At 39.6% G+C, this 26,550-nt stretch overlaps 1 protein-coding gene across 1 annotated transcript in view; it reads right to left on the bottom strand.

Annotated features, from left to right (window-relative positions):
* The window catches only part of FAT4 (FAT atypical cadherin 4), a 203,997-nt gene that overhangs the window by 58,056 nt on the left and 119,391 nt on the right, over positions 1–26,550 (bottom strand). Inside the window, exons 9-10 of the mRNA XM_056803836.1 lie at positions 16,045–16,295; positions 11,135–15,484 (exon numbers count right to left, since the gene is read on the bottom strand). Of these exons, the coding sequence (XP_056659814.1) occupies positions 11,135–15,484; positions 16,045–16,295 (4,601 nt within the window). The remainder of the gene's footprint in view (positions 1–11,134; positions 15,485–16,044; positions 16,296–26,550) is intronic.

Below are 26,550 nucleotides of genomic sequence, written 5' to 3'. Positions count from 1 at the left end.
TCTCAAATTTCCCCTCTACAAATCTACCAGGATGTTTGTCAGTTAAACAAAACAAAACATCAATTAAAAAGTTATTATTTTCTTAGCTGGGTTGCTCAGACTTAGTAATACACTCTCTCTTCATTTTACTATAATATTCATTCACCAAATATGTGTGCCATAAGATTGTATTGTAAGGCTTCAGAGGAAGCCAGACTATATTTAACATTACTTGGCTTTGATGACTTTAGGAGCTTCGGAGACTGTGGGACCTGGGATTAGCCTGACATACTCTTGGCCACCCAATTTAATGTGTTGGTGCCTCATGAAACAAAATCCTCAGATCATTCCCTTAATTAGATCTGCCAGTCAATTAACAATAACTGTCAGTGACCCGAGGCTTTAAAGTGTTTGGATGCCATTAGCTCTGTCTTTTGAACTCAAGAAGACCTTTGCAGGGAACATATGTTAGCTGGGAGAGCTATTTGGAAGTAGAGAAAAACAACAAGGCGATCTCATTGCTTTCACATTCATCAATTTGTCTCATTGACGTATGTTCCATCTCTTTGACAGCGAGCAGAGCAGCTAAGGGAATTCGAGATCTGAGCATCCTGGGGAGGCTCTAGAAATCTGAGCAGCTCAGGATTCAACTGGAAGAGGAACATAGAAATTGCCTTGGGGAGACAAAACATGCATTCCAGGACCTAGGTGGGATGATCAGACTAAAAGAGTTCAAAAATTCAAAAGGTTTTGAGAGGGAAGTTGAGGCTCAGAAAAGTTGTGATCTGATGGCTAATACGTATTTTAATTGTGATTCATTTGTTGTGTCCCTTCAGGAATGTAATGCTCATTAACTTGATTTCTCACATACCCAATTCTAAAGAGGTGTAAAAATTCTGACTTACTGTTCAGTCATTTTTGACTCTCCATGCCCCCAGTTGAGGTTTTCTTGGAAAAGATTCTGGAGTGCTTTGTCATTTCCTTCTTCAGATCATTTTACAGATATAGAAACAGAGGCAAACAGGGTTCAGTGACTTGTCCTTGTCACATAGCTATTATGTTCATGAGGCTGGATTTGAACTCATCTTCCTGACTCTAGGTTCAGCCTTCTATTTACCTGGCCACCTCACTGCCTCCACACCATCTAGCTGGTATATCTGACCTGCTGCTTCTTCCTGCTAGTAGATAGGGAATCAAACATGAAGTCAGGAACCCATCTCAGACATCCATTAACTGTGTGGCCCTCGGGGAGTTCGGTTTTCTTCTCTTTGACTCTGTTTCTTCATCTAGAAAATGGGAGGGGTCGGAATTGATGACCTCTAAGGTTCCTTCTAACTCTAAATCTGTGATAGAATGATCTACCAGCCCCAGTTCATCCTATTTTCCCCTGGGCTTGGAATTTTTGGTGAACTCCCCACTGGACAATTTTTGGGATGTCATAGGCAAGAGTCAAGCTGTTTGAAGAGGCGTCGATTGGTCACAGTTTGCCATTACTGGAAGGAGTGTATGAGACCATCTAAGAAATAAGTATCAACGTGCACTACAGTCCAAAGAAAGAACTGTTGAATAGGATGGATGTGGATTAAAGTAGACTATCTTTCACACCCGTGGGTTTTTGGTTTTATTGGGGGGTTTGGGTCCTATATTAATGTGCTCTTACAACAATGGCAAATATGAAACTACATGATAATGAAAATGAAATGAATCAGAATAAAATAAATGTATTATAGGTGCATATATCACAGGCACCTTTGTGATTTCAGTGCAAAGAAAGTACAGCCAGTAAGTATATCTTTTTAATCTCTACAAACGATTCTTTTACCACTTGGGGTCTTCTATAGTGTCAGTATTAACTATTTACTTTAGCATCTTTAGTTTCCATAGTAGTGAATTCAGATCTGGCACTTATTATCTGTTTGACCTTCACCAGGGTCATTTACCCAGTTTTTGCCTCAGTTTCCTCTCCTGTAATAGAGAGATAATAATAGCACCTACCTCCCAGGGCTGTTCTGTGAGCATCAAATGAGGTGATATTTATGAAGCTCTTTGAAAACTTTAAAGCAATTTATAAATGCAAGTTATTATTATTTTTAATATTATTATGATCATTCCATGGAAGCAGAATATGGAATGCTGATTGAGGAAAAGCAAAGCTGACCACCTTGGTACTCTTTTGGTTCTGCTTCCCTTTGTTCACACAGGCTACAAAACATCCCTTTTCCTCTCCATCTTTCTCTTATAGTCCTTTGATTCTGTCAGGGTGAGCTCAGAGGCTTAAAGGAAGCATTCCTGTTCCCCTCTGCTAATAAGATGTATTCTCTCCTTATTTGTACTATATTCCTTTAGCTGTTTACATATTGTACTTCCTCATGAGAATGTAAGCTTTATGAGGCTGAGTTAGTTGCCTGCATATGCTTCCCTCGTCCGCCATTTTTATTTTGTACTCTATTCCTGGTGAAACATAGTGTTTCACATAATATTGTTAAAAATTATATATTTGCCTTTCATCCCACCTAGACTGTAAATTCCTTGAGGGTGGAAACACATTTTCCTTTGTCTGTGGATATTGTATGCAATTCCTAGTGTAATGCCTTGTACATAGGACCCACTGGGGAAATGCTTATAGAAAGTCATATTCAGCAAAACTCCTCCAACCTTACTTCCATTCCCTCCAAGCATTCACAACAAAGTCGACTGAGTTACTTAGGCAGATTACTATGTAAAGAATGTAGATATCTTTTTATGTCTGGAAAAAAAAAAGAAATCCACATTCACTGTCAAATAATGCAAAAGTGATGAACGGCCAAACTGCCCCCTTCTCTGAAATTTCAGGGCTTACTTTAGTACAGAGGAAAAATTCTTTATATGGTAATAATCCTCTGGCCCTACTCCTGATACCACACCTAAAACATATCCAGATGTGCAAAAGTGAATGGGAGATGTTAAGTAAGACTGTGGAAAAACTCTGTTAGGGGAAATCCAGTATAGAAATGGGCTCTTTATACATACATACAAATATAAAAAGACAGAAGTGGAAGTCGACCTCAAGCATCCAATACTGTCCACTGTACTACAGTACTTCTCTTATTAAATTATGTCACCCATTTATCTTTTACATTCTGTTCAAGACCTGGAGAGGGATGTTATGATTTGATCTATTTTGTCCCATGTTATCTTGTCCCTCATGTATTTCTAAATCATGAGTTATATGAAGATCAACTTTCCTTTCATTCAGTTGGTCTCTCCAGGCTCATGGGATTCCCTGCATTCTGGTGAAATTTTGAAGAGCTAGATGTTATTTTTTCCACCTGTCTCAAGTTACCTAAAGAGAATGAAGTTTCCCTTTCAAATTAGACTACATCACAACAGATCAAAACTGAGCTTTGACATGTCCAATTTGCTCATCAACTATACAAAAAAGATCTTTCAAAAAAATACAAGTCCACTCTGTTTTGAATATTTGGCTTTGGGCATTTTCTATGCCCTAAGAAAATCTATATATTATAGTTTCATATTTTGATATTGTCCTTAGAAGACAAGAATTTGGGATAGTAAACACTGGTCTCACAGGAGTTATGTCCTCTCTACTATTCATTCATTGCTTCAACAAATATTTATTGAGAGCCTATCATATGCAAAGCCCTTTTATTACATGAACAGTATTCTTGGAAAGTAAAGCATTTAGGAATAAACCACTAGAAGTGTTCTAATAGCCAAATCAAGTTGCCCCTTGTAAACCTTAAAATTTCTTAGACTTATAAATGTTGGAAATTTCACCATTGGGAAATTTCACACTTGAAAAATTTCCTACTGATAGTCTATTGGAATGTGAACCCCCTTGGCATGGGAGGGTCTTTCTCCTCCTTACTTAAGATTACTTAGGACAGAAACCTTTTGCTGAATAATGGAAAGGGCTTTGACCTATGTTTAAGCATAGAACAGGAAGTTCTTTGAGTCATGATTGATTTTAGAATTGATACAATAGAGATACTTGGAATGACAGAACCAGGTCTTGGAACTTCCAATCCCCACCCTACTCAGGGTAACAGGATTTAGGAAGGGCTGCAGCAAAGGATCAAGATTTAATTATTTGAGAATATGACCTTCAACAGACATGTGCAAAGCCACAGACTTCTGGGCGGTCCTGGGTTAAGCTAGAGCCACCATTGGCACAGGGAAGACATGGACAGTGATTGGTAGATGTGAGAACGGAGGGGAGGGAACTTGGATGGTTTCCTTAAAGATAGCGGGGTCTGAGGACTAGAGGTGGTTGGTTGGAGAGGTTTTGCTCTGAGAGGTTGTGCTCTGAGAAGCTTACTTTGAAGGAAGCTGGAGGGTGGAGGCCCCTGAGACTCTTTCTCCATTTTGGTCACATGAGTGATAGGGACTGATCTCTTTTCTTTGCCTCAGCTACCTAAGGGCTTGGGCCTTTTGGCCCAGCCTAAACAGAGGGAGTATTTAAGCCCTATTCCCTTCTCCCCCCTTTCTCTCTCTCTCTCTCTCTCTCTCTCTCTCTCTCTCTCTCTCTCTCTCTCTCTCTCTCTCTTTCTCTCTCTCTCTCTCTCTCTCTCTTTCTCTTTCTCTCTAATACCTTTCTTCCTCCTGTTTGTAATTAAACTCCATAAAAGGTTGACTGCTGACTTGAGTTTTCATTTAGGAATTACATAGCTGAATTCCTTGGCGACCTTAAATTAATATATATCAGTCTTTTAAAGTGATTTCCTTGTCACACCCTCTTTGTGACTATCATACTGAACTTTAATACAGTCTTCTAAAATAAAAGAGGTTTGGGCTTTGTTTTTTATTCTAGAAATTTTAGGTTTAAAATAGATTCTAGAAAAGAAAATTTCTAAAGTAAGATCCTTCTCATTGAATGTCAGTGAATCCCTTCCTATAAGATTCATAGTTTACTACTTACTAATTACTTCTTAATGAGGAAGATTCATCTGATTTAGAACTTCAATGAATATTGAAGATGCAGGCTCATTATTTTATAGATGAGAAAAAAGAGATCTGGAGTGGAAGCAGAGATCCAATTCAGGACCCTTTCCATATCAACTGCTATTTCTCTGACACTCTCAATCTCTTCTTCCTCTTGGGAAATTTCAACCCCTTCTCGCACTCCACTGTAGACTTTACAGTTTGGGAGTACTGAAGAGAATCATTTCAAACAAAAAAAAGTTTGGAAATATTGGTGTCATGTAGGTCTGGACTATAAAATGGAGGGAGGGTGGAACCATGGGAAAAGCAGAGGATTTGTCCCCTAAAGATCTGGCTTTACATCCCATTTCTACACTTACTACCTGTGTGACTTTGGACAAGTCATTTCACTTTTAATTACTTTGGCTCCTTCCCTACAAAATGAAGATGCTGGATTAGATTGCCTTTAAAGGCCCTACCAGGTCTAATATGATTATTTTATGGTTTTAAGAAAACTTGAAACTTATGGATAAAATGTTTATCATTACAGATTTCTATACTGGTATTCCCTCAACCAACAAAATCGCAGATCTAAACCAAAACCAAAAACAGGTTTTCAACAAAATAAAAGTAACACTGTAGCTGACTCTAAGCCACTGATAGAATACAGTTGGAGTTTCTCCTTTGTGCAAGGTAAACAGGAATAAATTTATTTACATACAAACTGCTCAGGGTCCAAGACTCACCAGGATCCAAAATTTAGTCCAGTCTCAGTGAAGTCAAACCCATGTAGCCTTAGTGGTTTTTTAGTTCTATGCTATGAGACATACACACATGTGTAAGTATGAATTATCTGCGGAGTTCAGGAAATTATTTCAAGATGTTGTATCTTATTCACTCAGCCTTCCTGAGTCAGGCTTCTCCAGCTGAGAATGACTTGAAAGAATAGCTTAAATGTCCCTTCAGGAATTCCTCTAAAAACAGCACAATAGACATATAAAGAAATTCATAACAATACATTCCTGAGTCGATGAATTTACAATTCTGAACCGTGTTTTGGGGTGTACCCCATGCCTCTGAATAGTAATAGTTTTGTAGCTCTAGAACTGGAAGGAACCTAAGAAGCCCTTTAGTTCCTTCCTCTCATTTTACAGGTAGGCAAAGGAGGCCCCCAAAGATTAAACCGCCTTCCCAAGGTAGCAAGTTCCAGAGGTGGGATTTAAACTCAAGGCCTTTGACTCCAGAGTGAATGCTCTTCCCTCAGTACATTACTTCCTCCAGCGTCTTTTAACATATTCATGGAATTTTACTTAGGATCAAGGTTAACCACTATACGCTTGATTCAGTCAGAAAACACTTCTGTCAAAATTTTCTATTAAAAAAAGACTGTTGTGTGTACATCAAAGCAATATCCACCTCAGTCCCATTCATTTTAAATTACTGAATTAACAATGACATTAATCTTTTTCCCAAGTGGGCTTGGCATTGGGCAAGACACTGGATATACAAGCATAGATAGAATGGTGCCTTGACACACGAGTTTAATCTGTTCCATGGCCAAGATCATGACTCAGTTTGCTCCTGTGTCAAATCGAATTTCCCCATTTAAATGATTGGAAATGCAATTAATCTGTTCTGCCCCCCCCAAACCACATGGATTATTTTTTGTTTTATATGCTTTTCAATATGAAAATGTACTTTATAAATAACAAATAAGTATAGTTATAGATAATAAGAAAGAATGTAAAGAAAGAAACTTGTTTATGAAATGTTATTTACCTTCAAGGTTAGGCAAAGATACTGGCAGAGAAGGTTTTCATTCCATGCACTGTCACTTAATATAATTTACTCTCTACACATGTAATGCTACATTTAAATGCAAAATTGACCTTCCACATTACATAGGATGTTATTTTTATTATTTTGTTATTATTATGTGACTTTACTGCTAAACTTAATTGCTATTTTTAAACGTTAATTATCGTCATTTTCTTCATTGAAATTTGGCTCTTTTGCCACTTTCCTCGATTTCACTTAGAGGCATTTCAACAAAACTCTTTCCATGGAAGTTTGTTTCTTCCTCCCTTTGAAAACCTTTGGATAATGTGGGAAACAAGCGTTGTCACACAGCTCCAATGTATGACCTGTTGCAACTTTTTCTGTGTCTGTCTTTTCAATAAACTATTTAATTTTTCCCAAATTCTCAACATTTTCTTTATCTCGCTTGTACTGATTACCTCATCCACGTTGGCATGGCATGTTCTTCCATGGGCAGAAGTTCTTGATTCAAATATCAGTTCAGGACTTAAAGCAAAAGTCTCAATCATGACTGCTTGTATCTCAAAGCACTTGTGACTTAAGGTGCTCGTGTATCAAGGTAACACTGTATTTTAAAACAGCGGCTGATGTCGAGAAGTGCACACCCTACAGGCAACAGTAGAGCCTCAATTCTTAGTCCCTGATCACAATCTACCCTGCAAGGACAGAACTAGGTCCTCTTATTCATGGCTGAATGCATGAAGACAACAACCGCTGTCTGAAACATGAGGCAGGGTGGTGGCACGGAGGGGTAACAAACACAACCTTTCGAGCTGATCATTTCCCAGAATGATCCAGGGAAGACTGAGGGACTTCAGGAGATTTTCATATTGAAAGTGATTCATCTACTGCAATCTTCAACAGGCACACTGAGGATTTGGTTCTATATAATTTAATTTGAGATAAAATATAATTGGATTGACTTTGCATCTGTTTTTGTCTCTCTCCATCTCTTGGTCTCTATCTCTCTGTCTGTGTGTGTATGTCTCAGGTAGTCTTTCTTCTTGCTCATCTTCCTTTCTTCCTTTTCCTTTCTCATCCTCTTCTTATACATACGTATCTATGCATATCTATTACATAGTATTTGTATATATGTATATGCATACATATATATGACGTGGGTATACACATCTGGATAAATTATATAACATGTACATATGTGTATTCTCTTTATATCTCTAAAGAGAAACCACTAAACTAGATACAGTGAAGAGTGTCAACAAACAGCTGACTGAGCAAAATTCTGGAATTAGACATGCTTAAAGTCATATCCCAATTTTGCTTTTGCCTGGACTGTACCTTTCCATCTAGGATCCCCACACCTCTATGCTTGCCCTTTGAAATTCCAGCTATACTAAAAGTCACTACTTCCATGAAGATTTCCACCTTCCCCTTTGACAGTAATAATTGTTTCCTTTTTGGTTCTTTTTTAGCAGTGTGCTGATAGTTCTCCTCTTGTCCTTATCATAGTATTCCTGCCTTTCTTACAAGGTGGTAAATTCCTCAAAGTCAGGGCACAGGATTATCCATCTGTATCTCCTCCATTCCCCACCACCCCTTTCACTTCATCTGTATGGCTCTCTCTCCTCATTTTACATGTTAGAAGCAAGCCTTAGATGCATTCTAAATTCATTTCAATCTCTACATTCTTTATGAAGCCTCCCCTCTCCCCCCCCGCCAGGTACTAATGCTTCCCTTATGAGATTACCTTGTATTAATTTTGCTTGTTTTGTTGGGTTTGGGGATACACCAATATGTTCATGTTACATATCAGTTCTGTAACGGCAAGAACTGTCTGATTTTTCTGTTTCCCCAGAATCTAATCAGAGCAGGTATTTAATGTTTTTTTAAACAAATGGCGTAAAATATATAAAGTGCTTCAGAAATTTTAAATGATGTATAAGTGTTAGTCATCATCTTCATCCTCATTTTGATCAATGGCCTAATAATACATAATGCATACTTCATAAATGATTGTTGAATATAATTCAAGCTGCACTCCTTTCTTCCTTCAGCAACTGAAGCCCTAGCTAAAGGAGACTTAGAAAAATAAGTTCTGGCCACCAAACACCTTGGCATGGCCAAAGGGCTCAACAAAGAAATATGGTTTGATTAGAGAAAATTAGATTAAAGAAAATTCATTAGCATCTACTTGCCATTATAGCTCAAGGGCCCATGGAGCTTCAGCCTTTCCATCAGACTTCAAGCTGAACTCATCCATGAATGTGATCTCCTGTGTTAGAATGTGAGGCCCTAGAGATCAGGAACTTCCCAGCTTTCTTATTTGTACTCGATGCTTTTATCTTCCAACTTTCACACTTTCTTTCATGCTGCTTCTCTCACCTCCTTGGTAGCACCTCTCTGTGTCCTCTCAGGAACTTATTTATATATATATATATATATATATATCTGCTCTCCCCTCATTTCCCTCCTCAAAAAAAACCGCTCTCAGGAAAGGCTCTAAGAACTTGGTAGTGAATCAATAAAGCTTTATATGGGATTTTCCTGGGAGGGTTAACATTTTACTGAGATCAATAGCAGATCTTTAACTGTGACATTTTTAGAACTAGTGAACCAGTGTGGGGAGTGAGGAAGGGGTCAGGGTGTTGGGGGCAGAGAAATGTGGGGCATTGCCATTTAGGCGGTTGTCTACTCCAACTACTTATGAAGCTCATTTGGCTTTCCATCAGGCTTGAAATTTGGTCTTGGGTTTATCATTATTGTGCTTATTCTTTTTGTGAGAATACTTCGTTCTTCTTTCTCCCTCTCCATTTCAGAGGCAAACATTCTCCAGAAACAAATTTGAGATCTCTCCTTAAATTCAAACTCAAATGGTCAAATACTGAGATATCATCCCTGTGAATATTAAAGCAACAACAAAGTAGACTGAGATTCAACTTTGCCTGCCAGGCAAGTCAAATCTTGACAAACATCTGAAATTTTTCTCAAGAATAACAAACATTGCATTGTTATATAGACCTTGAGCTTTTCACTGTAATTTAAGTATACCATCTTATTGGAAGCAATGGATTTAACCTCATTTTTTTCTAATTGTCTATCAATGTGACACAGAGTATTTTTTAAAAATGTGGCAGCATCCCAAATTATCAGGGGGCAGCAAACTATGGCTTAAGTAAGGGCCAAGTCTGACTGCTGCTTGTTTTTGTATAGCCAGAGAGCTAAGAATGTTTTTATTTTTAAATACACTAAATCTTTATCTTAAAAAGTAAACATTCAGTGAAAGGCTGGAGGGGCCATAGTTTATTGAATCTTGCTATAGATCATGCTCTAGAGTAATACTGAAATGATGAGTATGGGAACTCACACTTCATTCTAGATCAGAGATCTAGAATTGTGTGACCATTCTTTCCACTAATGCAAATGGAAATTGAGCTAAGATCTAGGAGGCTAAGTGAATAAGTGATAGCCTAGAGCTAAAAGGAACTGCAGAGGCCAATTAGTCTAGTTCCTTTATTTTACAGATGATGGAACTGAGACTGAGAGATCCTAAGTGACTTTTTAGCATACTTAATGACCAGGAGAGGCACCATGTGAACTCAGGGCTTCCTGATGTCTGGTACAGCAATCCATTACTTCATACTGTCTTTCTATTATGAGACAAAGTTAATTTAAAATATGAATATCCTTTGTGGACAAATGAGTCAGGTATAAAACCTCAAGAGTCAAACATGCCAATGCCATGATTCTCTTTCTCCAGAGTATATCAATCACTAAGTATTTTCCTGATATATACATTGATGTGAACGAACAAAAATCACAGTTGGCCCATCAGAAAACATGTGCTAACCTGACAATTATAAAGCCCACTTTGAACCTTTAATGCCTATTAACCATGTGAGCCAAAGGAGTTGTCACTATAGTCATCATCATTGTCAGGGAAATATCCTAGAGACAGCTAGGTGGCACTGTGGACCCAATGTTGGCATTGAAATCAGGAAGGCTTGAACCTGAATCCTGCTTGAAACACTAGTAAGCTAAGTGACCCTGGGCAAGTCACATCCTTTCCTTCAGCCTCATATTTCTCATCTGTAAAATGGGAGAAATAATGGCATCAACATCTTAAAGTGTTACAATACATGCTAGTTTGTTGCCATTTATATTAGCATTGTTATAGCCTCCCTTCCCCTTCAAGGGTCCTTCCATACTGGCAAGATAATTGTTATTGTCCTAAGTTCCAGCTGATTTGATACTTCCTACAATGATTAAAGGAATAGCATTAAAGCCCCAATCGATTTATTGATTCAGAGATGGTGTCCCCAGATCGCATTCTCTGTGTTCTCTCCGCTCTTGGTCCATACCTGAGTGGGAAGCATGATCTCTCTGTACTTCATCCTATGATGCCTGTGTAAAGCTTGTGACATTCTCAAATCAATTTTGAGGAAAATGAGCACCTTACCTGTAAATCCAGCTTTGCAGACACAATTGAAGCTCCCAGGAAAATTCTGGCAGAGGGCCCCATTTTTGCATGGGTTGGGCAGGCATTCATTGATATCTCGCTCACAGGCTCGCCCTGTGAATCCTTCTGGACAGCTGCAAGAGAAGCCTCCCACTAAATTGTGGCAGGTACCACCATTGTGACAAGGGGATGGCAGGCACTCATCGATGTCCGTCTCACACCAGTTTCCAGAGTATCCCGGAAGACACTTACAAAAGAAAGGCTGGAGAGGCTCATTGGTCACAATAATAACTGGGAGGCTTTCGTGACTCTTCAGGGTAGGACTCACTGCCAGCCGTCTTAGACAGCTGCCCCCATTTTGACAAGGGCCGTGGATACATGGGTCATGGTCAACAGATTCTACCCTGACCCCACTTTGCCGGAGCAGGATCTCTTTAATGCTCTCAAAGAAGGTGGCCACACCACTTGGATTCACATACTGGTTGGTATTTCTCTTCACAGCTGCCAACAGGAAGGTCTTGTTGTTCTCCTCATAGGCTCCATAGAGCTGCACAGCAGTTCCAAGACCTGTTAACTGGGAACTGGCAATGCGTAGGAAATGGAGGTAGTGGTTGGTCAGAAAATCCCTCATGGTTGGCACACTGAGGCGGAGGAGGATACTGTTATCCACAGTGGCATTGGTAAAACCAGCAAAAAAGACCCGGATGTTACTGGTGACTGCACTGTGCAATCCATCATTACTTAGAACGGTCAGGTCAAAGGTGCCATCTGCCGATCTGGCCTGGGAATTCAGGTCACAAGTGCCACTGGGAATGCTAAAGAGACTTGTTACTCCGGAAGTCAGGGAACAATGAAAACTATCCAACACATCGGGATCTTGAGGCTTCACACTGCCTAAAATCCCGCCTGGAAACAAGTTACTGAAATAATGAACAAAGATCTCAACAGTCCTTGGTTCCGATGGATTGTCATTCTGATCTATGACCCTGATGTGGACAGTCCCTGTGGAAGACATCTGAGGAATGCCCGAGTCTCTGGTAATCACTGACAAATAGAAGTCACCAATTTGTTCTCTGTCAATTTCTCTGGTGGTGCTCAGAACTCCTGCAGTACTGAGACTAAAATAGCTGGTGGCAGGCCCTGTGCTGAGCAAATAATATGTAAAGGGACCTTGGTTTGGGGGGAGATCAGGGTCTGTGGAGTGCAGGGTCATCACCAGAGTTCCTGCACGCTTGTTTTCCATGACCTCGCCTTCTCTGATGGACAATGTGGGTCCATTGTCATTGATATCTTCCAGGGTGACCAATAAGGAGGCACTTCCTGTAGCTGAGGGGGTCCCCAGGTCCACAGCTAAGACAGTTAGGTTATAGACAGGAAGGGTTTCTCGATCGAGCTCGGCAGTCACAGTAATCTGTCCTGTCTGGGGGTTGATGGAAAAGGCACCATTTTCATTCCCTGAACCAATAAAGTAGGAAAATCTGCTCCAATTGGGCACAGAGTCTGAATCAAAGGCACTTACAAAAGTCACGTGTGTTCCTATAGGCACACCTTCACTGATCTGGACATTATAGATCTCCAGGCTGAAAACAGGAGGGTCATTGGCATCAAGGATGGTGATATTCACAGTTACTTCATCTACATCTGCACCACGAATGCTCCCAGAATTTTTGGCCAGTACTTTTAAAGAAATCCTCTCTTCTTTTTCTCGATCAAGAACTCCAGAAACATAAATCTGTCCAGTCCTGGAATTAATCTGGAAACCTTTCTTTCTGCTAGTACCAAAAATCAGGTAGTGTACCTCCCCATCAGTGCCCATGTCACGATCACTGGCGAATACTTCTCCAACGACAGACCCTTTGGATGCTGCCTCAGAGATTTCAAAATAATAGAGTTTGGAAACGAAGCGTGGCACATATTCATTGGTACCTTTCAAGTGGATGTTCACAGTAGCGAAGCTGCACCTTTCTTCATCAGGGACATTAAAGGCCTTTACCGTAAGATGGTAACTCTGCTTGGTTTCATAATCCAAGAATCCTTGAGTAGTAATGATTCCAGAGTTGGGATCAATGACAAAGAGGTCGCTGTCTGAAGACTGTAAAGAATATGCAATCACAGCATTACTGCCAGAATCAGCATCTGTTGCATTTAGGCGCATGACTGTCGTCCCACTGGGGGCATTTTCCAAGACAGTGGGAGAATATTCCTCTGGGACAAATACTGGAGAGTTGTCATTCACGTCGAGGACATTAATAATGATGCTGCAGTAGCTTGTCCGCGCCACCCATCCTCCGTCTGTAGCACTAATTGTCATTTCATGTTTCTGGTGTAGCTCATAGTCAAGGGGTTTGGCTAGAATTAATGCACCTGTAGAAGCATTTATTGCAAAAAGACCATCCTCATTTCCAGAAGAAATATGGTAAGTGAGTAAACCATTCATTGCTGCATCTCGATCACGAGCAGACACAGTTCTGACAACAGAACCAACACTCTGGCTCTCGGGGACCGTTGTACTCATGTGGCTTTGAGAGAACTCTGGGCTGTGATAGTTCTCCTCAGTAACCACAATTTGAACTGTGGCTTGAGATGAAAGCGGAGGGTTTCCTTTGTCCCTGGCAGTCACTGTCATCATAAAGTTTTGGTTTAAATTAGACATGAGAGAAGAGGCAACAGAAATCCATCCTGTAGTGCTGTCCAACTTGAACTTCTCCACAGGGCTTTCATTTGAAATGAAATATTCAACTTCAGAATTTGCTCCAAAATCTTTATCATCTACAGCAGTGACTTTGATGAGCTTTGTACCAACTCTTACATTTTTGGTAACAGGGGTGAAATATTTACTATTAAGAAACTGAGGGGCATTGTCATTACTGTCCACAATATTGATGGTCACCGTTGTCTCACTTAGCAAAGAGGGACTTCCACGGTCTGAAGAAGTCACTATGAAACTATGTCTATTAATATTGACATTACTGGAACCAGTGACATTTCGATATTTTAAGGCCTGCTTATTATAAATTTCTCCGGTGGTGGCATTAATCCTGAAAAACTCAGACTGTGACTTTATGAAATAGAAAACTTGGCCATTGGACCCTTCATCAGGATCTGTGGCAGAGACCTGAGCCACTTTGGCCCCAATCTCAGTGAGCTCAGGACAGTCAAGGTAGTAGGATGGTTTCTTGAATCGTGGGGCATTATCATTGACATCTGTCACAAAAATAGCAACATCTGTGCTGACTGTCCACCCAGAATCATGTGCTGAAACTCTGATCCTATAACGGTCAGTATCTTCCCGGTTGAGAGGTCGACTGATGATGATGTCTCCTGTGCTAGGGTTGATGGAGAAAGGAAGGCTGGTATCTATTATAGAGTACCTGCTAATAGCATTCACGCCAACATCTTCATCCGACGTCGTTACTCGAGTCACCGTATAACCAAGGGGGGCATTTTCAGGTACAGGGGCAGTAAAGATTTGAGAGAACCTTGGGGCGTTATCATTTTCATCTAAGACATTGATGATGACCGTTACCGTGGTGCTCTGAGAAGGAGTGCCTTTGTCTGAAGCCCTCACTGTGAGAACATATTGAGATACTTTTTCCCTATCCAAAGACCTGATACTTTTAATTTCTCCAGTGCTGTGATGGATACTGAAGCTATTTTCAATATTACCATTGACTATGCTGTACTCTAGCTGTCCATTGGGTCCACTGTCCTTATCCATTGCAGAGACAGTCAGTAATGTGCGAGGAGAAAGATTCTCTAGTATTTCTGCCACAAATGGGTCTTCCTTGAATATTGGCGAGTTGTCATTGACATCCATCACTGCTATAGCCAGTTTCTCATAAGATGAGAAAGGAGGGAAGCCTGTGTCTCTGGCCTCTATCCAAACCACATACTTCTGGACCATTTCAAAGTCCAGATGTTGACTGATGGAGACTTGTCCAGTCAGTTGGTCAATGTGGAATGCACCTCCAAGATTGCCACTTGCAATAAAATAGGACAAAGGCTCTCCTCTGGAAGAAGACCCAGAAATAGTGGTAATGAGAGTACCAACGGGTTGACTTTCAGGGAACAGAAACGTTTGCTGTTTAGCTCGAATTTTGGGGAAATCAGCCTTATTCCCAAATCGGACAGTCACTGTTGTTGAATCCATCTTTGGAGATAACCCACTATCTTTCACATGGACAAAAAATGTCATTTCTGTGGCTATATTTAGGAGTTCAGCTGCCATAATTGCACCACGTAAGGGGTCAATGTGGAATTTTTCAGAGTTTCTACCAGTCAGGGAATAATGGAGTTCAGAATTGGGCCCGGTGTCAGGATCGGTGACAGTGACAGAAAAGACAAATGAACCTATAAAAGAGAGGCTAGAATCATTATCAATGTCACACAAATAAATGGCACTGGGAGAGTAAAATATTTCATTGCCTCTTTGTAACTAATTCTCCTCTTTGTACTAAAGAAGGATAATTCATCTCTTCTCTTCCTAGTTATCCTGGGTTCTAGGCACTGTAACACATCTAAAATGTAGACAGAATATACTATATTGGCCCATGTTCTCTTCATTAGACTTCATGAAAGTTATGTCCCTATTTAAAAAAAATCATTTTTGCTTTTATATATGTAGAGAGCCTGAGCCTACATAGGCAACTAGGTGACTTTTTTTGATGCCTCTGAAATATGCAGAGAAGAACAAAAGGAATTCCTTGGGAATCTTCTAGGAGACTCTCTCAGAATACTTAGCTATTCACAGAATATAGCTTAAACGAAAAATTGTTAACCTGTGCAGAGATTCAAATGAGTTTGAAAGTCAACCTGTTTGCATGTATACAATCTTGCACAATTAAAATAACCACAACGCTGATGCACTATCTTCCATTTTCTAATTTGACTAAGCCATAATATTGGATTACCTGAAGGAGTAGGTGATGGGATATGAGTGACATAGGGATGATGTTGAAATCTTGGTGGGTTATCATTGACATCTGTTACAGTAACAGAGACACTGGTAGAACTGGAAAGAGGTTCTGGAAATCCGCCATCACTAGAGACAACTATCAATGTATAGTTTTCTTTTGTCTCTCTGTCCAACAAGGCACTGGTGATAATCTGTCCCGTAGATGGATTGATTGTGAATTGGGAATTTCCACCAATGAGTCTATAGCTGAAGGACAAAAGGAGGAAAAGAAGCACATTTGTCACGTATATTTCAACAATAATGACCCTGTGGAATCCAAAAGACTTAGATTCAGGTTTCGCCTCCAGCAAATATTAACTGTATGAACCTGGCCAAGTCACTTTCCTACTCAGTTTCCCAGGCAATTTTCTAAGAAAACAAATTACAAGTGAGTTGCTAATCTGATCAGTGGAGGGAATTTCCGTAATTAGTTTTCCAACCACCCATATCCTTGCTAAAACCAAACCAAATCAAACATAGATGAGCATTTTAAAAATGAATAACTTTAGCATGACCTTAAATGGGTAAAGAGGAGTGGAAACTTAAAAACCAGACTACAAGTAGTTTAGCACATAAGGAATTACATACAAGTAAAAATATGACTACACGACCAATATTTCTAATGAAGAAGTGAAACATTGCAAATCTATTCAGAGAGAAATCTAATGTCCAGAGATGGGTTTTTATCTAGGTTATATAGGAATCTAAATTGTGGAGCGTTTCAAAGTGAGTATATTAAATATATTTAACAAAATGTAAGTATAAGCACATTTCTATATTTTAATGACTAAGTGAAATGTATGATTGGCAACTCTGATTTCACGTGTACTTTTTGAAAGTAAAAATAAAAATAAATTTTGGTCTAATGAAGAGTGAGCAGACCTTCAACCTGGAAGACTTCAGTTCATGTCTCATCTTTGGGACCTAAGGACATATACATACTGATGTATGACTCTGGGCAAGTCACTTCAACATTCTTGGTTTGGTAGGCAATTCTGTAAGATTATAAATTAAAGAAAAGGGGCCAACCTGCATTAATGGAGCAATTTTCATTCGTGGAGATCTTTATGGCAATGAAATCATACATAGGTGAGCAATTCCAGAGAAGATGTTAGAATCTCCTCCTTTAATGACCAAGCCCTCTAAGTGCAAAACTGACTGCCTAGAGCTAGGGGATGTACAGCCACGTCCATTCATACCGATCCATTCCTGGTTACTAGCTCTTTTATTTATCATCTTTCTATTGCTTTCTTATTATTGAGAAAGAAAAAGATATTTTCCTATATATTTTCCTATTAGGCAGATGTCTTAAATAAGGTCTTGTCTAAAGTGGAAGACTTCTGATTGAGGGGCATTTTTCTGTGTTCACTTAGGAAAGGAAGCAGTATTCTAACCAGACAGATAGTGTACTCAAGCACGGCAAAATGCCCCGAGGAGGAGCAAAGGAAGAAACGCCCAGTCTTTAAGACCCGAGAATTCCCTGTAGTGAGATTTTAAAATAGACAGGTGGCAAGGTGGCATTCGTGTACAATGCTTTGTTTTTCTTCCTTCTTACAAGTAAATGCTTCTGTTTCTCTCAAAGGATGCAAGTTCCATTTCTTCCATTATTCACATGCATTTTAGTCTGAATACATGGAAGATGGTAAGATCAATCAATCAACCGTCAGGGACTTATGGAGCTCTTATTATGCACTAGGCATTGTGATTCCTCTGGGGGCCTCAGATACAAAGGGTTACACATTTTCTACTATAACAAGCCTAAATTCTAATGGAGGACACACGTGTATAGAATGGATGACATATAACATAACATCATCTGGCATGGCATGATATGACGGGAAATGACATGATTTGGTATGATGTAACATGACATGGCATGAAATGACATAATACAATGTAGTGCAGTATAAATAAGACAACATAACAATATAAAATAGCATAGTACAGCATACATAAAGGAAGCAGGCAAGCATGTATTAAGTGTCTAGTACGTGCCCAAAGCTCTGTTGAGTATTTTGCAGATATTATACCATTTGATCCTCACAACAACTCTGGGATGTCGGTGCTATTATGATAGCCCTTTTACATTTGAAGAAACTGAGGCAGAAAAATGTTAAATGATTTGCATAGAACCAAACAGCTAGTTTGTGTCTCAGGACAGATTTGAACTCATGTCTTCCTGTGTATGAGAACTTCCCAGGTTGAGAACTCTCCCAACTACATCCCTGAAGTGCCTTTTTCTTTTTCTATGTCTCTGTCACTATCTCTCTCAAGTATGAATTAATACAAATAATTAGATACTAATTGGATTGGGAGGAAGGGCACTAGCAGTTGGGAGAGGGCGAAAGGCCCCAAGTAGAAGGTGCTAGTTGAACTAATTATTAGAGAAAGAGATAGACTCTTTGAGGGAGAGATGATAAGGGAGAGCCTTAAGGGCATTCAGAATGGTCAGGGCAAAGGCACAGAAATAGGACACAAAAGATTGGGTGTGTAAAATCAAACAATAAATATTTATTAAGTATATGTTATATTCTAAAGACCGCTAAGTTGCTGATGCTACAAAAAGACGAAAGATTTCCTGACCAGAAGGAGGCAATTCAGTTGTCTGATAGAGGGAGGGAGAGAGATATTCAATAAGGCTAAAAAAAGTTTGGTGCCAAGTTATATAGGGTTTAAAAAGCCAACTAAGAAGTTTACATATTGTCCTTGAGGTAACAAGAAGTCATGGGAATTAATTAAGTCAAGCATTCTCATGATCAGATCTGAAGTTAAGGAAAATTACCATGAATGAACCACTGTAGTGAGAGCCTTGGGGCAAGGTGATGAATAAGAGGCCACAGCAATATTCTAAAGAAGAAATGATGAAGGCCTGAATTGATGTGGCAGTTGTGTTACTAGAAAGGGTCAGCTATGAGAGATGTTCTGGAGGTAAAATAATGCTGAGGAAGATACTGGGAGATGGAACAATGGCGGAGGCATTGACAGAAATAGGAAGTTTCAAAGAGGAGAGGATTTCGGAACAAAGAAAATGAGTTTTTGTTTGTTTGTTTGTTTGTTTTTGGTCCTGTTAAGCTTGAAATACATATAAGGCAGAGAGTTTAAAGGGTTGATCAGACAAGTGACGATATGGGACTGAAGTTCAGAGGAGAGAATTGGGCCGGATATAAAGGTCTAAGAATCATTTTCATCAAGATGATAGTTATACCTCATGGAGCTTTTGTTTTCCAAAACCAAAAGTGAAGAGAGAAGAGGGCTTAGAAGAGAACTTGGAGAGCCACAACAGATTTTTGTTGTTCAGTTGTTTTTCAGTTAGGTCCAACACTTTGTGACACCATTTGGATCTGATATCTTCCTCCCTCTCCTGAATTCTAAGGCCAACTCCTCAAAGAAGCTACCTCCACTTTGTCTTCTCTCTTTCATTCCTCGAGCTTTTGCATTCTGGATTCGGACTCCAGTGAAACTGCTCTCTCTTGAGTTATCATTGGTCTCTTAATTAATTTAGTGGTCTTTCCTAAGTCTGAATCCTACTCTCTCTCTAGTACACTGAACACTGCTGACATACCATTTGCTCTTGGATCCATTCTTCTCCCTGGATTTTCATATAATCCTATTCTATCCTAGTTTTCCTCCTATCTGGTCCACTCCTCAGTCTCCTTTGCTTTGTCTATATCATGCCCTCTAACTGTAGTGGCCCCAACCCAGTGGGATGGCTAACTGGTATAGTGGATAGAATGCTGGGTCTGAAGTCAAGAAACCTCTTCATGAGTTCAAATCTGGTCTTTGACCCTTAGAAGCTGTTTGATCTGGGGCAAGCCATTTGAATGGACTTGCCTCAATATTCCTCATGTGTAAAGTGAGCTGGAGAAGGAAATGACATACCACTCTAGTGTCAGTGCCAACAAACCTCCAAAATGGGGTCATGGAGAGTCAGACATGTTTGAAATGAAACAATAACAATATTAAGTGCCAGGCACTGCATTCAAACTTGGGGATACAAGAAAGTTCAAAGCCCCTGCTCTCAAGGAGCTCATAGTCAAATTCTCCATTGGACATCAGAAAACATGCAACCAATTATGCACAAACAAGATGCATGAAATATAGAGATAGACAATTAGAAGACTTCAAGTCAGAAGCCTATGGAAATTTCAGGATCTGGGATTATTGAGAAAATATTAGTATCTGATGTTACTCTAGCTGTCATATAAGGAGAACTTGCACAATATTCAACATGTATAAAGGACCATAGATTTGAAGATAAGAAGTCCTAATTTCAGATTCCTAATTCTGACATCTACCGGATATGTGGCCATAGGCAACTTGCTTAAGCTCTCTGAACATCAGTTTCCTCACCTGGAAAATGAGGACCACAATATCTCCAGAACCTATCTCATTGCATTGTGAAGCTCAAATAAAAATGATCTTCATGTGTGAAAAGCATTTTTTAAACTTAAAATTGCTGTGCAAATTCCAGTCCATACCATTGTTGCTGTTGTTCTTAGTGATTTGTCTATAGGATGGGGAATAAATGACCTTTTCTACAATCATAAACCAAGAAGATTATAAACCGTTGCCTTCGATGCACTGAAAAGGGGGAGTGCTCTCACTGATGCAATAACAAATCCAGGAGAATATTAACTGCCTATTTAAATTTGGGTTCTTGCCAGTGATGTGCTAATCCCTTGATCCCTCTCTTCTCTGAATGATCAGGGATCTAGAAAAGCAGAGACGGTGCCAGTGAGATTTCAACTTTGTGAACAGTGTGTTACTATGAGCATGATACAGATTTGGAAACTGCCCAATAACTCTGAGAGAGGGGAAAAAATGGATACGCTGCATTACAACTTTCATCACGACTTCTAATGACAGCACTAGCAAGGTCTCATCTGAGCTGGAGAGCTGTAAATGGCAGAGCAGTCTGTTCTGTTTACAAATGAATCTGAGGGAAAGAAGAACAAAACCAAGCCAACGCTAGCCAGGGTCTTTTTGTGCTAAGTTAAAATTAAAATAGTGATAAGCATGACACAGCCCAGAGCTGTTTTGGAGGCTTAATGACTCACTGGATGAATGAAGATGCGCTCCTTCAAGCTCCATTAATCTCCCATAAAAACCCTATTATCAAAAAACATTATCAGCTAATTATTTTCAGGAAGCCTAGTGTATTAGCCACTTCATACGCATTTTTACACGAAAGTATCGTAGTATTTAAGAGGCAGTTCTGAAGGAAAGGTCGCAGCCTAACGGTCTCTACCAGCTGTATGATTTCAGTCATCTCCCTGGGGGACTTTATTTTCTTCATTTTGCAAAGCAGACCCCTTTGTATAACTTCTAAAGCTCTTCATAAGCCGGCCTTGATGTATTTTAACGACATCCTTGTCCATTACCCCCCTCCCACACTCCATGATCCAGTCAAAGTGACCCTCTCTCTCCTTTTCGGACATAACGCTTCATTGTCTCAGTGCCTTTGTCGTATCCATCCTCCATGAAGGGCACACCTTCCTCATCGTCCCCTTGGATTCCTCCCCTCAAGACACCTTCCATATATCTTTTTATGATCTCCCCAACATCTAGCGCTCCATCTCTTCTGCGTTTTTACACTTAGCTGGACTTGTCTTTCCTAGAAAAGTGTAATTTCTTAGCAAGATGGTTTACTTTATTGTATTTACATACTTAGTACCTAGTACTATGCCTCGTTTATAGAATATTCTCAAGAAATGCTTGTTGATCACTCTGAATTGACTAATGATGCCCAGCAGTGCCCCAGCACTGACTCTTTATGATTCATTTGGTATACCTGTCATTCTCACTTAATTTCATACTCATTGAGGGCACTTTTCAAAAATGTTTTTGAATGAATGAATGAGTGAAACACACACACACACACATATATAAGTTATCATAAAATTAAGCATGTATGTGATACAGATATATACATACCTATATATGTAGAAATGCCATACTTTCCCAAACTGAATGATCTATGTTAACAGAAATTGTGCTGTGAGGGTGGTGAAACATCCTAGAACCTCCTGATTCAGAGGAGAGGAAAAACAATCCTTTTCGGAAGCTTACAGAGGGCTTCATGAAAGAGGAGGCATTTGAAGGATGGCTAAGATTTTCATAGAGACAACCGTGGGGGACAGAACTGAATAAGAATAGGGTGAGGCATGAGAAGGACACAGAGACAAGAACAGCAATAAGATATAGTATAGATAGAGCTATAAAGTAGTTCAGAGAAGTATAGAACCTTGAAAGCAAGAATAAGGACTTGATATGCTTTCTGACTTCTTAGTCTTTGTTGATGCCTGTTTCTCTTTCACTCTAGAAAGTCTAAATAAGAAACAAGGCGCTCGGGCCTTCCTTGTGTTTTGACCTAAGGTCTATCACAAATATCACTTCCTCCATACAGCCTTCCATGAACAAACAACTGGGAAGAAATGCTTTATTCCCCTGGATTTTCATATTTAATGTCACTCAATGAGACATTGTGACTTTTTTGTACTTCAGCAGATTTTCTTCCATTCTTTCTCTTCCCTTCCTTCCTTCCATGGGAGAAGGTTCTGTCATTTTCCTTCTTTCTTAGATATGAAGTTCCTGGAGGTCAAGCCTCTCTCTATGTATCCTATACATGCTAATAGCCATCTTCTTTCATCCTCACAAGTTACTGCTTTTCAGCAGGAAACTTCCACGAATCTTTCCAGAGACAGATTCTTGGAGTAAGTTGCTGAGATTTGAAGAACTTTATTATTACTCTTTTAAATAAATATTAAATATGGATGGTTTCCAAGGAATGATATTTTCCATAGCCCCAGGCATTTTATTTTACCTTTCACATAGTCAGAAATAAACTGTTGTACCAGGTGTAGTAGCACATGCTATTAATCCTGCCACTGGGAAGGCTAAAGCTAAAGGATCTCTTAGGGATGGAAGATCGGAGCTATAGTGGGCAAAGGAAAATCGTGTCCATACTAAGTTCAATATAGTAATGCTGAATATTGGTCCTGTGGATAGCAGAGCCACCAGGTTGCCTAAAATGTTGTCCACTGGCCTAGGTTGGAAACAGAATGAGTCAAAGTTTCCATGCTAATCAGAGTGGAACCAGGTGTGTGAGTAGCTCCTATTCTTCTAGCCTAGAGGAGAGACCCAGAAGAAGGAAAGGGATAGGAAGTGGGAGAAAGGCAAGGATTGAGCTGAAGTTGGGGGAAATCAAGTTGTGATACACTACAAATAAGGAAAATGTAGGAGAAGCTGAGGAAATGATATTATCAAAGAAAAATATGTGAAGAAAAGATAGACTTATTGGAAGTAAGTTATAAACCGATAGTGTATGATGAGCTCTGTTGATATCTTTGAGATACCAGAGAAAGACACTCACTATGTGGGGTGGATCTCCTGTGGCATAATTCTGGGAAGATATGAACCAGAGTTATACAGGCTGGGCAGATAGGAATGGATTATAAAAATATCTTAGTTAATGAGGTTTCAGATACACGAGGGGCCTGGAGTATCATTCTTGTATTCTTCTCCAATAGCGTGAATTTTAAAAGTTCACATCCTTCAAAGAAGAAAAGTGGAAGGAATGAGAAGGATGTTTTTTGACTACATCATGCTGGGCTGTTTTCTGCAGGACTGAATTAAGCAGCATTAATAACTAATGTAAAGCCATTTTGAATTCCCTAAAGAATTCATGAGCCCACAGTGGGTAACACTGAAGCTGCCACTACCACTTACCATCTTCATTATTTCTAGCCAGGAAAAGATTTGCTTCAACAATATGAATATATGTTTCTAAAACAAAACAGAAAAAAATAATACGGAGGGGAAAAATATTTTTGGTAAATAAAATCAAACTAATATCTTTTGATTGACTTCAGGCCCATGGTCTCATTTTAGGTTTTCATATTTTGATAGTTTAATTCCTAACTCCAGGGTGTTGCCATGGAGACTTGTAGGGGCAGAAATATTCCTGGCATCACCCAGAGTCTCTTGAATTTTCAGGGCTTTTGACCTTGGAGGAAACTTCCTTCTACTGAAAAGCTAAAGGCAAAGAAGATAGGGGAAGGAGGGGGAAGAAAGGGAGGAAGGAGGGAGGGGAGAGAGAAAGAGAGACAGAAACAGAGACAGAGAGACAGAGAGAATTCTAGCGGTCTCCAGGCTCTTCTTGCTGGTTCATTAGGAGGTGGGAGAGGAGAGAAGTTGACTTCACGACAGTAAAGTAGGGAAAGCAAGTGAAAACAAGAATTCATGGCTTCATAAAGCATACGTGGAGGTAGTGACTAAGTACATTAGGTAAGCAAGGAAGAATGGCCTAGAGGGGTGAGCAGAACCGTTTTATGGGGAAGGACGTGCTGGTCTGAGATCATTAGAATCTAGCTTACAGTACCTATATTCCCCTTACATCGTTGGAGAGTTTCTTGGAGATCTCTCCATATACTCCACTTGACCTGTCTGGCCACTTCTTGCCCTGCTCTCTCTCTGACAGGTAGCAGGAAGAGAGAGGAGGGAGAGAAGAAAGTCAGTTCCTCTTGGTTACATATTGCATTACACCCTGTCTTTTTTGAAATGACGGTTTAATCCTTACATTATTTGAAACTGCCATATATGTCCAATGGATGGAACCATTTATAATGATTTTAGTTCAAGCCTTCATGTGTGCAATTTGGAAACTGAGAAATGGCGAGCTAACCCCAAAATGAGAGATCTTCCTCAGCTCATAATGAAGTCTGAATTAGAGAATTCCTGCAATTTAATACACTCAAAGTCCATGTATACCCCAGACTACTTTATGAACCTGGAGAGAGACTGAACAAGAAAATGAAGCAGTAGCAGAAAGAGGGAGAAGCTGGTTACCCCAGCTTCAGACGTTACCCCAGCCAACCTCCTGCCTGGCTACAGTATGTTTCCATAAATTCACATATAAAATTAAGTCTCAAGGAATCCAGGAAGCTGTGAAACCACAAGTTCGAAACCAAATCAGACCTGCCAACACAGACAAGAAAAGTCAGAGTACCCCATTACAGCCTAGTGCCTCCGAGCCTGGGGATATTACTTCCCAGGCCTAACTAACTTAGGCTATCCCAGTAAAATCATAATCCTTGACTTAACGTATGCTAATTTACAACTTGCTTCTAGCGTACAGGCGTGGCTCATATGTCCTTAAACTATTCAGTATTGGCTGTTGTTTTTTGTCACTGGTGATATCTTTTCTTCATTAAAATTTTTATTTATTTAATTAATTAATGGATTTAGAATATTTTTCCATGGTTACATGATTCATGCATGTTCTTTCTCTCCCCACCCTCTCCCATAGCCAACTAGCAATTCCACTGAGTTTTACATGCGTCATTGATCAAGACCCATTTCCACATTACTGATAATTGTACTAGGGTGATCATTTAGAGTCTCCAACTGGTGATATCTTTTGACTTGAGCACAAATTAGAGTTAAGTGGGACAGATTTGCATAAAGTTGTTCACTCCATTTTCTCTTCCAAAGTCATCGAAGTCCAGTGGCAAGATAAAAATCAAGACAACCAGTCATGGTTTGGGATGCAGTGGATGACCTTGGCTTTTTCAGTGTCTAGCTGCTCGTCTATGTGGTGCAGTGAGTAGAATGCTAGCTCTGGAGTTAGGAAGAGCTGGGTTCAAATCCTACCCCCATCCTCCAACACCATGTGCTTCTCTTAGAGAGAAAGTAAGCTTCTTAGGGACAAGGTCCATTCCAATTTTGTCTTTGTAGCCCTCACACACAGCATATTTGATGCATAGAAGGTGCTTCATAATGCATGATTGCCTATTATTCTTTTATGTTGAATGTTCTCTGTCCTGATCTCCATCTTTTGGAATTCTTTGCTTTCTTCCAGGCTCGGTTCAGAGACCACATCTTTACAAGAATCCTTTCCTGATCCCTGGCTACAAGTGCTTGCATTTGCTTACCTGCCTGTCATATACATTTTTCTCAATTCTTGATTCCAATTTCTTCTCTGTCAATTATTTCCCATTTATCCTGTTTAGGTTTTTTTGTACAGATTTGTTTGCATGTTGTCTCTCTCACTAGATTGTGAGTTTCTTGAAGGTAAGGGGTTCCCTTGCCTTTCCCTTGTGTCCTCTGCACTTAGCACAGGGTCTGGCACATAGTAGGACCTTAATAAATGCTTATTGACTGAATGACACATATTAGATTGTAAGCTCCTTGGGGGTAAAGGGCATTCTCTATTATGTCTCTGTATCTCCAGTGCTTAGCACAGTGTCTTCTGTACAAAGATATGATTAGTTAATGCTTGCCTAATTGATTTGAGTTGAGAAAGTATTCTTCCACATTTAGCTTGCATTTTATAATGATGATATCCCATTGATGAGGAATCAAATATATGAAATAAAATCACATTTTGCAAACCTTATGATGTTAGCACTGTCCAATTAGTAAGAGAGTAGGACTAATCTTTGGATAGATTCTAGTAGTAGTC

Source organism: Monodelphis domestica, chromosome 6, assembly GCF_027887165.1.
Source record: "Monodelphis domestica isolate mMonDom1 chromosome 6, mMonDom1.pri, whole genome shotgun sequence".
Lineage (NCBI taxonomy): Eukaryota > Metazoa > Chordata > Mammalia > Didelphimorphia > Didelphidae > Monodelphis > Monodelphis domestica.
The sequence above is the reverse complement of the archived record's forward strand: the minus strand, read 5'-3'. Positions and strand labels throughout refer to the sequence as shown.